This window comes from Triturus cristatus, chromosome 5_1, assembly GCF_964204655.1.
Source record: "Triturus cristatus chromosome 5_1, aTriCri1.1, whole genome shotgun sequence".
Lineage (NCBI taxonomy): Eukaryota > Metazoa > Chordata > Amphibia > Caudata > Salamandridae > Triturus > Triturus cristatus.
This window is the reverse complement of record NC_140587.1, coordinates 364,041,819-364,057,378: the sequence shown is the minus strand read 5'-3', so window position 1 is coordinate 364,057,378 and position 15,560 is coordinate 364,041,819. Positions and strand designations below refer to the sequence as shown.

The 15,560-nt window shown below is 37.3% G+C and overlaps 1 protein-coding gene across 2 annotated transcripts in view; it reads left to right on the top strand.

Moving 5' to 3' along the window:
- LOC146830894 (fibrocystin-L-like) overlaps positions 1 to 15,560 on the top strand; it is a 1,907,335-nt gene that overhangs the window by 1,015,574 nt on the left and 876,201 nt on the right. For both annotated transcript variants that reach the window (XM_085605084.1, XM_085605082.1), the window contains exons 34-35: positions 3,372 to 3,514; positions 7,599 to 7,703. In XM_085605084.1, the coding sequence (XP_085461210.1) occupies positions 3,372 to 3,514; positions 7,599 to 7,703 (248 nt within the window). The remainder of the gene's footprint in view (positions 1 to 3,371; positions 3,515 to 7,598; positions 7,704 to 15,560) is intronic.

The following is a 15,560-nucleotide window of genomic DNA, read 5'->3' as shown; positions in this document are numbered from 1 at the left end:
GCTATTAGGGAGGGGCATTCCAAGGGTGTCCCTTCCTAATAGCGAGTCAGCAGCCTATGTAAGAATGTTTTGCGACCGCAATTGCGGTTGCAAAACACTCACAATTTACCACCGTCTTCAAAGGGATGGTAAAGCACTTGAATGGGGAAGGGGTACCCAGAGGACCCCTTCCCCTTTGCAAATGCAGGGGGAAATATTTTTAGGGGCAGGCAGTGGTCCCAGGGACCGCTACCTGCCCTTAAAAAATAAACACGATCCATTTTTCTTTTTTTAAATGCATCCTATTTTCCTTTAATGAAAACGGGCTGCATTTAAACAAATCTGCTTTATTTAAAAGAAGTCCCAGACATGGAGGTCTGCTGAGCTCAGCAGGCCACCACACTTGGGAGTGTCAGCCATTCCTAACGGGGTCACAAATTGCAAGTGCCTCATTACTATGCATGAGGAATGCAATTTATCCAGGTAAAGATTTTTTAAAAGAACATCAATGACACATGTAGAAGCAGAATCCCAATATTCCTAAGCAACCCTAAAATTTAAATCAGCCCAAACTTTATCTCTGGCAGTCCCCTTCAGCACATCCCTGCTCTTGTGATGAGTCACCATCCTCAACAACATCAGGCCCAACAAAATCAGTAAATACAATTTGGGGCAACCACTCAACAACTACGTTCTAGATCAGGGAAAATTGAAGGGTTTTATTACAATATCTCAAAAGTAAGGTAGTACAGAATAAAGTTAAATTTCCATAAAGACATAATTGCAAAGTACATAATCAGAAATTAAAATAATTCTAAATCCCAAATGGACAGCAAAATCAGTAGAGAAATGGCCAACGTCCCTAACTACAAGATGCTCAGGAAAACTCTTGCAAAATGAACAGAAGTCTCTGGCTCACCCCTAAAACCGGGGGGTTTTATACACATTTCCAGCCTTAATGTAGAGCACAAAATGCAAACTCACAGTGATATGACCAGTGATAACACATTTTAAGCAAATCGGAGCCAACATCATAATAATGCACATATTATGAGCATATAACTAATCCACATTTACAAGGGTCTTCAGCAGTTTCCACACAGTTGCTGTCCATTGATGCACAACACTGACTTTACGTTACATTAGTTAAACAATAGCCCATACACCAATGTTTTCTACCATCCCCAAATCAGGAAGCTACAGCAGAAAGGACTTGGGGCCAGATGTGCATTGACAGTTTGAGATTTCCCAATAGCATTTTTTTGTGATTCGCTATTAGGAAAACGCAAACAGCTATGTACAACAGTGTGTTTTACATTGATAGCAATTCCCATTGGGTCACAAGAGCCCTGCCTCATTAATATTCATGAGGTAGGTTGCATTTGGTACCCACTGGGAATCGTTAAAAATACAGGGATGGTGGCCTGCTAGGGCGAGCTTTTAAATCAAGGTTTTTTTTTTTTTAAATGCAGCCCCTTTTCCTTAAAGCAAAATGGGGTGTGTTTCAAACCCAACATGAAAAGTTGTATTTTTTATTTTTTAAGAGCAGGCAGTGGACTATTTGTGCATGAGTTACCACCTACTTGAAGTAGGTGGTAAGATGTAAATGTTTTGCAACTGCATTTCGGTCACAAAACATTCACACATACCACTGCGAGTTGCTGTTAGGAAGGGGGGCCATTAACATGCCCCTTCCGGATACCGAATCGCTTATCCATTTTGTGATTCAGTAATAGGTTACCGGATCACAAAATAGGTTTGGTACATAGAAAAGAGATTTTTCTGGTCGCAAATATCCCGATTCTTTGAATCAGGCCATTTGTGACATGGAAAAATCTATGTTCATCTGACCCTTATGGTTACATTCAATATGCAAAGAAAGTTTCCGTCACGATACATTTGCTCTGAGGAAAATAACTAGTTATTTCACATTGTACTGTACTTTACAAAGATTGTAGAAACTGTGGAGAAAGAAGTACCTCAGGGGGACATTGTTTGGGAGGTGGAAATGAGCAGGAACAATTTGAACAGTTCATCAGAAACAAAATCGATTTTAATCAAATGGTGTCTCAAATAAAAATGTGACACAACTAAACATATTGATAAACACACTTACAAATATCTGAGCAAAATTGTTTTTTAAGTGCAATATTATTAATTCATCAATTACAACTAGAATGCATCCTAAAAATCATTAACTTTTCAAATATTTTGTCATCCAAGATGCAACATTGAAAAAAGTTCCAAAGTACATATATGTGTAATTATGCAATTTATTGATATTATTGGTTAGCAACATTATCGTTTTGGTAAATTCCTATTCAAGAAGACATCGAAAAGACTTCATATCTCTAAATTTGGATGAGTATTTCTTTCTTCAATGCTTTTATCATGAACCCCAATGCATTTTAGACCATACAGTGGTCACTGGGGGGGACTTCACCCCTTTTGGGAATAGCTTGTTTTGACACTTACTTAAAGCAGACTTAGGGCCATTTGTACGAAGCATTTTTTTGGTTGCAAATGGGCCGAATGGCAGAATCAGCACGCTTGCAACCAGAAAAATGCTTTTTGGGATGTACAAAGCAGCATTTCTTTTTTTTTTAAAGTCTTTATTCAAAGGCAATTACAGACATGGAACTCCCAGTGCTGGCTGCGATTCCTAATGGGTTGCAAACTGTGACCTACCTCATTAATATTCATGAGGTATATCGATTTCCGACCCACTAGGAATCACAAGTATGGAACAAAAACTTTCATGCATAAGGATTTGTGATTTCCAAATAGCGATTCAAATAAAATCTCTATTTGGAAATCGCAACTCCATTTCTTTGTACATCTGGGCTCGTGTTCCTCAAAGGTTCCAGTGCTGCTTTTCAAAAATACAAAGGTGGGAAAACTTGGCAGTCTTGGAAAGCAGGCAGAAGTCCACTCGAACACTGCCCATTTCCCCATAGCTCACTCGTCACCATACACCAAGGAGAAAGTATCCTTGGGGGACAACGTCCCCTTTGCAAATTATTCACCACCTCCTTTAAGGTGTTGGCAACTGAACAATGGTTTGATCTTATCACTGCAATTGTGGTTGCAAACCATTAATTCATGTCATACTGAATTGCAGTTTGGAGTGGGCGCCCCTTTTATGTCCCTACCTAATAGTGACTCAGTAAGAGTCACTAAACTCATTTTAAGTCGGAAAGGCTTTTCCTACTCCCAACACGGGTATAATACATATGTAAAAGAAATTATGTGGTCTCAAACTCTGTGATCTTGCAAATTCCAGGGTTTGCAATAGAAAAATAGTTTTTAGATCTCTGGCCCTAAGATAGTCAAAAAATAATTTGATTGGGGTCTTTCTCCTAAAATTACTTATGTCTTTTCTTTTTTCTTAGTGACTCCATAAAGGCTAACATTGCATACATTTTGGAGGTAAACAGTATTTCTGCTCAGTGCGGATCAGTGTATGGTGGCACAAAAATCACAATAACAGGTTCTGGATTCAGCACAGAGCCAGAGATCAATGAAGTACAGATAGGTAAGTTAAATTTATTTTTATTTTTTTAATTTTAAGGTCAAAAGATAAATCAAGTTTAATAATACTTTATCTTGAATGCTATCAAAACAGAGAATGAAACAATTGATGATGTCTGCTCACTCCCTCATCAGTTTCAACATGCATTAGGGAGTTGTTAAAAGTTTAACAGTTACCTCACTTGCTCAATGAGAAATTGTCACAGGTGCAGGTGGTAGCATTTCTTTTCATTTGGTCACTACTACAGTCACATGGATGGCCTGCCATCAATGAGGCACTAGTCCATCCATTGGTTAGTAGCCATTCAGGAGAGACATGATCCCCACCTGTAGCAGACACATTTCAGATTGCAGCCTCAGACATGCTCAAAATTCCACCACACTTTTGAGTACTAACATTTTTGTCATTGGATGTTTGGTTTATATTTGACATACTTATTGTATATATTCAACTGTTTGGCATTGCACTTTTATGAGTACAAGCTGTATTCAAATAAGGGCTATATTGATTTATTAATTGCAGTACTGAAACGCTGCAGCCGTCAGGCACCACACTACAGGTACACAGCTTCTAAATTGACAATACATATCTAAATTATGGAAAAATAATGTATTTCCTGGCCCTTAGTTTCTAGGACTGCTCATTTTCGTGACTTGAACATCATTTTGAGAATGAGGAGTTATTATAGACACACAGCAACTGACCTGTAGTTGAAAGATGCATTTACCTTGCTCCAAAGTGCTGCCACACTTCATAATTCCATAGTGTAAGTATTTTCTTTCATAGTATATTATCAATAGTTTTGATATTTGTTTAGTGTACATTGAACTTAACAAGAACTGACACCTACCATACAACATAGTGGTCATCCTATAAGGATTACAAGGTCTTTAAATATGATTTAACACAAGATAAGCAAACTAATAAATGCAAGCCACTCATGGTACAACTAAAACGAACTTGATAATTATATAAATGCTGCACTAATTAATTCAAGGTTGGTAGTGGACATTACTTCAATCCTGAGTCGGAACTCCTATATTTCCTTTGTTACCACACAGGACTTTGCTGTACAATTATAATAGAATTAAGGGCACCAGATGGGGGAGTGGTGTGAGACCTTTCTGATGTGAGAGCTAGAACTCTCCCTACTCTAAACTATTTATTTATGTTCTTATTTAAGTGAGTCCTTGCAGCAAAGCAAACATCTTCAAATTATGGAACAAACCAAAGGAGAGAAATCCAATTTAAATGAATAGGAGCAGCAATTGTGTGTGCCACCATATTTCAAACAGAAGCAAAATTATCAGAGAGGGCTTTAAGTGAAGGTCATTTTTTGCAGGGGAAGGGTTGGTGAATTGCAGAAATTTGTGGGATGAAGATACTTCTAACCCTGGGCTTTTCTTTCAGCCGCTCGAGTAGATTTTTACTTGAACGGTAGCTTTCTCAACACAAACAGGCAGTTTCTCAATGCAAGCAGTGGCGAGCATACGCGACCACTCGCAATGAGAAATCTGATCCCCCCACATTGAGAAATCTCGCCGGGAGGTTTATTTTCCATGCTCATGCTCGCCCACTTGATGTTGATGATCGCAAAAGGGGAAAAACCTCGCCGAGAGGTGCATTTTCCTCGCTCTCCAACTTGACGTTGACGAACGCGAGTGAGGGAAAAACCTCTGCTCAGCTATGCAGAGCGGAGTTTTTTGGAACTCCGCGAGCTTCACGTAATGCGGAGTGCAGAAAACTCCGCAAACTCCATGAGCGGAGCGGAGTTTACCGCTCAGGCTTAGATACAACAAGGGGAGTTAATTTCACTACTTAGTGACAAAAAGAGTGAGAGATTTAAGATGGAGTAAAACTAAAGGAGAAAGATGCTAAATAAGATGAATCTGGGAGTATTGTATAGCTCCCGGACAACAACTCCAAAATATTGTTTGACCATAAATTCATGGTCAAAATATTGTCAGTACAAAAATATTGATGGAGAAAATATTGAGGGCACATATATTGATTTTTATTTTTTAACATCTTAATATAGATGTCGTAAATGAATGGCATTGTGGTATGTAATATAGTTTTAATGTATTGCATTTTGTTCACATTTTTGTTATAAATTTATATTCATTTGGTTGTCAGTTTTTACTTATATGTTTAATTATTCTTTAATTAGTTTTCAAAATGGGTCTCATTTTTATCTTTTTTGTGCAGTTTCTTGGCTGGATACTGTTTTATTAAAAGGAAATAATATTTAACATTGAATTATTACTTTTTAAATATTGATAATTATTTAGTTACATTTTAGATGTTTAATTATTTTATATTTATGTTATACATTTGATTTTTTTTAGCATTGTGGTGTTTATTGCAGGTTTGGTTGGGAAGTGTTGTATTGAAAATATTTATTGATTAAAGTAAAAATATTACATATAGTAACATTATATTTTGTTATTAATGTAATGATATACAAAAAGTTGAAAAAATAATTTATTGAGTTTCAATAAAATACAATCCATTAATATTTGAAAATGAAAAATAAACCAGTTGTGTAGGTTCTGTAGAACTGTGAGGTGCTATGTTGGTTTTATGAATATTTGCAAAATTATTAGGGGATTATATTTTCCCTTTTGTGATTTTGAATATTCTTAAATTGGTTAGATTAAAGAAATTCAAACTTACTATTTAATTGTAGGTGTTTTTATAAATAAAATAAACATATAATATTTGGTTTCAGAATCATTTCATTTTATTATTTAGTTAAGATTACCGATCCAACTACGTATACTTTACCAATTTTTATTTTAGACTAGAGTTAGAATAGAGAGTCAGAGCCCACCCAAATATGTGCACTTTCTCAAACATTTGCACAACTAAAATTACAAAAGCAAATCTGACTTCCACAAGTGAATGCTTAATGCACCTTCCACAATGTTTGTGAGGCTGTAGTTACCATAGTAACTTTGAAGCCACAAAATATATACACTGTACTCAATATTTATTGATTTAGAGTTAGACTATCAAATGTCATCCCACATCAAATTTTGATTCAGGTTATCTGTCTGATCTAGAATATGTCACAAAATTAGGGTGTGCAATTGTGATTTATAAAAAGGTTTAGCAGTGGCAGACAGGGGTCCTGAAAAGAGCAGCATCAGAGGAAATAGCTCCAGTTGCTCCCATCTTGTGACAGCTCTGTGTTGATGCATTACTGAGGTATCTTTTAAAAAAAATAAGCAAGTAGTAGAGACATTTCTTAAAATGTGAAGGGGGATGCCTGTGGTGGTAAGATAAATGATTTGGTCGACAATACGAGGAACATCATCATTACTAATGTTCTCAAGGTACAAGGACAGAAATCTTTGTGTGTGATACCAAGATTTCAGGTTAGTGTAATTGATTTATATCTGGCAAGGGTCTGGAAAAGGAGGCTATATTCTCATCAACTGTAAAAAGGCCAATTTACCAGACATCCACAAGAGAAGCAGGAAAGTGAGTAAAAAGTTAATTGACTAAATTGTAACTGCACCCTTCTGGATTGTTCCTTTGTCCAAGTCCCTAACAGCAACATGCAAACATGGAGTTCATTATCTCCAAAGTTAAAGGGATTCTTTTTTAAGCAAACTTTCACAGATTTGTCCAAATGTATTCCTTCGCCAGGTAATGATCTGCTATGCTTATAATGTCAGTCTCACCTTCTGTGCCGAGTGAATTCCATCTCCAATAGGACACATTCTTCCCCAACATAGCCTAATCCTCACCATAATTTCCGAAGTTCTTCATAGATTTTTATGTATTTTGTATACTGTTTGCCATATATCAAATGTTTATGTCATTTTGATGTAATTTTCATTTTACAAAAGACAAACTTCAATAAATGCATAAAAAAGATTCAATTCCTTTAAAAAGAAAAAGTGTAAATATTATGCTTCTCATTTCAATGTTTTTGACCATAGAGGTTTTGCTTGTTCTTCAGTAGTGTTTCTTGTTTTGAAATTGTAGTTCCAAAGATTCAGAATGATGATTGTTCTGCCTGAAGAACTCAAATAGCATTTTCTTGTACTATTTCTGCTAATTATTTTACACATTGCAGATTCTACGCCATGCTTGGTTACTTCCTCAGCAGCAGAGAGCTTGGAATGCATCATTCAGTCAAGGAGAGCAAAGTACTTAGTCACCAACAATGGCAGAGATTTGTGTAAGTACTGTTTTCTAGTACAAAAAGAAGACACTTCATTAATCAATTATTATTGTTTTGTTACCGAAAACATAATGTTTCATAAGTAGATTACTACATCCCAGTGCCTCAATACTTGGGTTGAGACATTTTATTTAGAATGACATATCCTATAGGGAGAATTGGCCCATATTAAGCATTCCTTAATAATTTCTTATCCATCAGCCAGATGGTAATTATACTTTGTACACCGGCTCACTAATGTCCAGTACACAGTGTATGTGCTCTGACCACCTAAACCTGATTAAATTGGCTGATTTACAACTCCCACATTTAGCTCTACAGTAGTACCCTAATATTTGGCACAGGAAATCCACCTATTGCCTAGAAGTTGAATGCCACCTATTGATTGCATCACATATTGGGCCATCCACTATGTTGACATGGACAATATGGCTTCAGGCCTACATGTATAGCCTGACTGCTGCACCTTTTAAACCTGCAGACAAGCATTTTGACAGCAGGAAATCCTAAACATTAGGTAACTTACTCCTTGCTAGGTTTTGCATCCTACAAGCTAGCCCGAAGGATAGGGTGCCAGTGGTGAAATGTGGTAAATGTTACAAAGTAGAGTTGACATGTTCCTATATTGACTAGCCCCCAAAAGCTATTTTGACTGTATTGGGATGTGGCTTGTTCTATAAGAACATTTAAAATACAGTAAAAATACTATTCTTTGGATCTTTGGATTAGAACACACTACAAAGTTCATCAACTGCTCGTTTTAATGTTTGTTAAAAATTAAACAAATGGTGCTGTTGTATTTTTGATAAATGTACAAGAAAAGTGACTTTTAGAAAGTCATACATTCCCTGATTGAAGTTTCAACAAACATTAGCTTGCCTGCACGTGGCCTTCCATTGCTGACTTTGGTGAGGTGTAAAAACTGCTCTCAGGGCAGTGATCATGGCTTGGGCCTAACCCTCACAGATGTGTTAAATACCCTACCCTATTCTGCCAAACTTTAATGAGGGCCATAATGCACCAAGGAAGCATCATGCCTTTATCTATGGAAAGATTCTGATTAAGGTGCAGTTTAAGGAGTACCAATTGCCTACTTTATGGCCAGTGTTAACAATTCGTAGTGTGCCAAACAAAAACAAACATTACCATAGCCTATACATATGTCTTTTATGTGTTGGCATTGCAGCCATGCACATATGGCCACAGAATATTTGTGCATTTTGTCTGTGAGCCATGCCTATTTCTATGCTCACTTGCCAAGTTTTCAGTACAGCAAAAAAGGTTCAAAGAATACAAAATAGGGCACAGACATATGAAGCACAAAGATAGGCAGAATGCAGGTGCATCTGCGCGGTGAGAGAGCAATTTCTACCTATACCCAGTAATAAGGGAACATTTTCTAAAATTCGAGCATGATAGAATCTGCACTTTTTTTACTCCACTTGTGCAGCAAATTACGCCGACTACAAAAAAGGGGAGATTTCGTGACTGAACATCTGAAAAGTGATACCTTTTGAACCTCCCCTGGCTGCAAAAAAACACACATAATCATAGTGGTCCCTGGCAGTAAAGGAAACTACTATTTCTCAACCATAAAGGCCCTGAACATCTTTACCCTCTGATTACACCTTACTTCCCTAAAAGAAATCTGAGATCAGCTGATGCTTCTCTTGCATATATCCCCAGAATTAAAAGAGCCCTTATTGGAGGCCAATCCTTCAAGTACTTGGCCGCCAAGATGTGGAACTCCCTTCCCCTTTGGCCTAGGCAAGAAAAATCTGAAACAGCTTTACACAAGAATTTAAAACAATGGTTTTTCAGGTCAACTTAGATTATGGTTCTTACATCCCTGCTTTGCATTATAGGACTGATACCCTATTGCTGGGACACATCCGTTGATATAGCAATGCGCTTTATAAATCTCATTGTTAACATTAGTATTATTACTTTGGGTGTGGATGGGTTTTTTGCCAAAGGGCAACATCCCGTAACTCACAGTGAAGTCAGCCAATGTGGGTTAACCTATTGCCATATGATGCATGCTGGAGTGGGTGGAAGAAAGTTTTGAATGAAATATCAACAGACTGATGAATGGAGTCTGGCTGAAGTGAAGCCCTCTATAACTAACTATGTTAAAAACATAATTCTAGGAAAATTAGACTGAACAGAAGACTTAAAACAGCCAATTGCTCTGGCATTGCCTGCTACCCTCTAGCTCTTTTGCAATGTTTTTGTAGATCTTTATTACAAATGGGAAGATAGATAGATAAATAGAAATGCTTGCCAGATAGGGAGGGTGATATAGTTAGATAAATAGTGTTGCATAGCTATCTCAGCAAGTGGACATTGGACAGACAGGCAAAGATAAAGATGGTCTCATAGATAGAGAGATAGGTAGAGAGGGATAGCTATATATATATATATATACATGGACAGACATACATACATACAGACAGACAGACAGACAGACAGACAGACAGGCAGGCAGGCAGGCAGACAGACAGACAGACAGACAGACAGACAGACAGACAGACAGACAGACAGACAGACAGACAGACAGACAGACAGACAGACAGACAGACAGACAGACAGACAGACAGATAGATAGATAGATAGATAGATAGATAGATAGATAGATAGATAGATAGATAGATAGATAGATAGATAGATAGATAGATAGATAGATAGATAGATAGATAGATAGATAGATAGATAGATAGATAGATAGATAGATAGATAGATAGGCATTCTGGGGTTCATAAAGAAACTAACTATCAGATACTCAAAGAGTCAACAAAGCAACGATCAATGTGGTAGCATGAACTATGCACCTGAGCCATACTTTAATGCAAAACTCCACCTACAGATCAGATAAAAGAAGCAGATAGCACCAAATGTGACATCAAATAGTCCTAGTTATAATTCACCCTAACTCTGTATGATCATTAACAAAGCCAAGACGGATGGATCTCCTGGCACAAATGGTCTATTAGTGGCACTCTTCAGAGCAAACCCTACATTTTGGTATAAAGCCATAACCCCATTGTTCAACACTTTTTTGGTCACTGGAATTGTCTAAGAATACTGTAAAGGAACTATAGTTCACACAATTTACAAAAAACTTGCACACCGAGGACCTGGGTGAATTATAGGCCGATCACTATCATAGACATCGAAGCAATGTTCTTCTACAGACTTTAATTAACTCAACTCAAATCCTCTCACCCCACCAACTGAACTTCAAACCCATTGTAAAAAAGTATTGATCTTTGGTCCCCAACTCAAAAAACAATTGCTTGGTTTACAGAAGATACGCTACAGAAGATACGCCAGCAATGACAACTCCAAACTGTACTTGAAATCTAAATCTAAATCTCTAACCTTTGCATTCAGATCCCTGCATATAAAACTGGCCCTCATTAACTCTTGAGGGGGAATTCATCAAACGTTTTTGGAAAATTACAAGAAGCACCGGAAAACTCCACAAGCTCCCGATTATGGACAGAATTTCTCAAAATAATAAAACTAAAATTTATGGTATGACTATTTTCATTCTGTATGGACCTCCTTAGGCTTGGAAGCCCTCTGGGAGTCACTAGCCACTCTAGCATTCTTTAAAAAAAGCTGTAAATTATTCTGTGCTGATTCTTCCATAGTTAAATTACAAAGGCTTATGCTTGGACAACAGTGGTGGCTGCTACCTGCAAGCATCAGTGGGTACAGGCACGGGGGAATGGGCAGGGATCGGGTTAAAAAATCACTTAACTCCCGGCTGGCTGCCCGGCCGCCGCTGCCGCCTCTCCTACGTCCTTTTCCTGGCTTCTTTGGGGAAAAGGAAACACCAGGGCTTCATCACTCCCCACAGCCAATCACAACACTGCAATGCAGCATTGTGATTGGTCTGGTACGGTGTTCAGTCAAGGGCTGGAGGGGTGGGTATGTTCTCCATGCAGGCTGTACTGCAGCCTGCATGGTGAACATGCTATGTGTGCATGACTGTTTGGCCCCACGCTCACATAGGTAGTGCAAATCACTCCTCCCCCTTCTCTGAGAGCAGCCCCACTCCACCAAAATGCCGCAATATTAGATTTCTTATCATTTTATTTTTTCCTTATTTTACACTGCATAAAGCAGTGGGGCGATGCTCCTCCACCTTAATGGAGGAGCCGCGACTGTTGGACTGGAATAAACTTCTAAACACACATAATGTATTAGCAATTCTTGGGTGCTTCTTGCTCCCCGTTTATACACACAAAGTTAATTAGGAACTACAGGTTGGGTAGTTTTCCACAAAAGACATGTTCCTTCTGTAAAACAAGCTTTATTTTCTGCAAAGTGTCGCCTCTGTGGATACAACCAACAAAATATTTTGGGCAATCTTTGCATATGTTACCTCTTGACTTCTGCTTGTAGACTTTTTTCAGAAATATTTTAATGCTTTACAGATAAGAACCCGCAGACAGGCTCTGATCCAGTGCTTGAGTGGAGCACAGGCACAATTAACTTGCAGCCGTGTGACATTTATCAACCATCTTATAAGTCTTATGACACCTGGATACTCTCTCTGATAAATAGTGCACTATACAAATCATTACAGCATAAGATGACATAATACCGCACTTATATTAGCCCTCCGGGACACCCTGCAGTCGCATTAGAACCCACACTTTTTTTTACAGTACAGTAATAAACTCCAGAATGGCTTTTTATTGTGATTTTACTAACCTACTTAATAATGAACAATCATAGAGAATCTGTTTGATATGCTTCTATTTTGTAAGGGTAGTATCTCCGGATACAACCAAGAATTTTTGCACAATCCCTGCTTATGCCTCCTCTCCACTTCTGCATGTAGTCCCTTTTTGTAAAGATATTTTAATGCTTCACAAGATTGTACTTACAGACATTCTCTGACTCAGTGCTTAAGTGGAGTAAACGTGCAATTAACACACAGTCTTGTGAAACATATGTAACCTTTCATTCATATGACTCTGCAATGAGTATTGCTCTTCGGACCACAGTCTGCAGTCATACTACTACTTACACTTTGTTTTTAAAAATGCAATAGTGAATTTTAGATTTTGACAGATGTATAGGGTTTCAAAGGTAGCGAGATAGGTAGATAGAGAGATAGGTAGATAGATAGATAGATAGATAGATAGATAGATAGATAGATAGATAGATAGATAGATAGATAGATAGATAGATAGATAGATAGATAGATAGATAGATAGATAGATAGATAGATAGATAGATAGATAGATAGATAGATAGATAGATAGATAGATAGATAGATAGATATAGACAGGTAGACATAAAGATCGATAGTACAGGAAATGAGAATGAATGGCACACCTTCAATAAGTGACAAAACAGTTAAATGTATATATAAGCACGACACAGGAGCACTGAAAGCAAACTAAAAAACCATACAAGCAGGACATACATACTTAATTGGTTTGAAAATATAACTGTAGCTATCAGTTAAAATGCATACCAGCCTGACATACAGAAGGGCAGTTATAACTGCCCTTCAGTGCATGCATAATGAAAAGAGGAAAACAATTGGTTATGCTGAGAAATGGCAGTAGTCTCCAAAGAGAATTCACAACAGCACTAGCAGGAAACAGGAACAGATAAAATTGGATTGTGTCTTATGATTACATAAAAAGAAACATGAAGAGCTTGTGGAAAGCATTGCGCTATGATATCAGGATTTAAACACAAAGGTAACACAAAAGTAATAATAAAGTGAAAACAAAAGCACTGGCCCTGAAGGCAACTGCCTTGTGGTTGATTGGATGTCTTGCGAAAGAGCAAAATGCAGCCACGTAAAGCGAAGTTATCCAGTGACTGAAGTAGGCTGACCCATAGTTCCACGCTGTATGCTTTAGTGAGTGGAGAGGTGGCTGAAAGCCGCTTTTAAACGCATATTAGACATATACTCTTAGTAAAATCAAAAGCTAATGCCAGCCATTCACAATGGGCACTTATTAGTATACCTTCTAAAGATGGGAGGGGCATTTTGAAACAAATGATGTGGCGCTCTTATTGAAACTCTGAAATTAAATTGGTGTTTTAGTGCACATTTGGTGCAAATAGCTTTTTTAAAATCTTTAATAAAATATTAAATGTTAGCAAATGAAATGCATCTCATATATAAAACTGTTTACACACGTTAAACAAGCAATGGCAAAGCCAATAGATCGCTATGAAAGTGCTGAGCCCTATTGGCTTTGCCAGTGCTTTTTAACCATTGGTGTGTCATGTATTTCTGGTGCTTCACAACACATACGCACACATTTATGTGATCCATGTGCACACGTGGTGGCGATCTTGTATATCATTCTAAGATGGCCTCTTTGTGTGCCTTTCTATGGTGCAATGCAGCTATTTTGTATACTTTCCCATTCCAACATGGCTGATGTCCAAATTACACCACAATATCTTTGTTTACTATTTCTTTGTTGCTTCTGTGAAATAGCAATAGCTTCTTGCATATAATAACCACCTCCTTATTTTGCCTTACTATTCACCTTCATAGCAAAATCTTAAACTATGACATTTTTACTGATTCTCAAACTAAAACATTATCCAAGCATATTGGATACATGACTAAAGTTGTTTTAAAGCACTGGTTAGAGTGATGAGGCTACACCTTGAAAATAATGATAACGATGCACTGTCCATATTTTCTTTTTTTAGTTCAGAAAGGTTTTATTAATAGAAGTAAAGGTGTCAGTATACAATTCACAAGATAAAACTCATGTCAATACAATGGAAATTGCTATAGTACAGTAAGATGAATTGGACTCATAAATAAACGAGAAAAAGATAAAACAATATAATAGATCATAAGAATCATTCAAATATCAAAAAATGTAGAAACATTGAGGGGGTTCAAGGGGGTTTTAAAACTTCCTGTCGAGATGGTTGCATCTGGGAACACCGCTTGGCATTTGTTTCAAGGTATATTGTAACAGGTGCCCACAGATCCAAGCGCTTCGTTGCCATATGTAAGGGATGCACAAAAGCAGTGTCTAATCTATGATTATGGCAAACAGTATACCACCATGCCTTATAAGAAATTTTTGTAAAATCTTTCCAATTTGCAGTAATTTTTTGGAATGCAACCGCTAATAGCAAATCAATAATTTTAATATTAAGCGTAACATTCTCCCAACAAGAAGATAGACTGCCTAAGAAAACATTGGTAAAAAGAAAGAACACTTAGTTCCATAAAACAGGTTAATTTTACACCACACTTGCTTCCAGAAGTTATGTACAATTGGACAGGAAAAAATCATGTGAGACAAATCAGCTTCTGGGGAGGTACATGTCCAGCAATCAGCAGATGCAGTTGTAAACCGTTTACTTAAGACATTGGGTGTCAAAAGAAAGTCTATTATACACAAAAAATAACGTCTGTGTGATATTGGCAGCTCTGGATGACTTACGAATCTTGGTCCATATTTTATTCCATAAGGACACTAGCCAGGATATCGTAAAATCCTTTTCCCATGCTTCTTCTATTCTGGATTTCTGCCTAATAAAGTCTTTGTTTTGTAGATAACTGTATATCGTGGAAGCTATGGGTATGGTTTTTAACAATGTGTAAAGTTGTGAGGTGGAATTTGGATTGGTAAGAATAGCGGGTGTAGCAGAAATTTGATTATATGTATCCATCGCCGCTTTTTTAAGTAAATTGTATTTATGAATAAATGAGGCAGGCTAATTGAATATTTGACTAAGTGAAGCAAAGGGTAAAAAGTCTGTGAGAATGTGAGAATAGTTGATGGATCCAAACTAATTCTTTTTGTTTCCAAGATCTCCAATAGAATGATTTATTGCGAA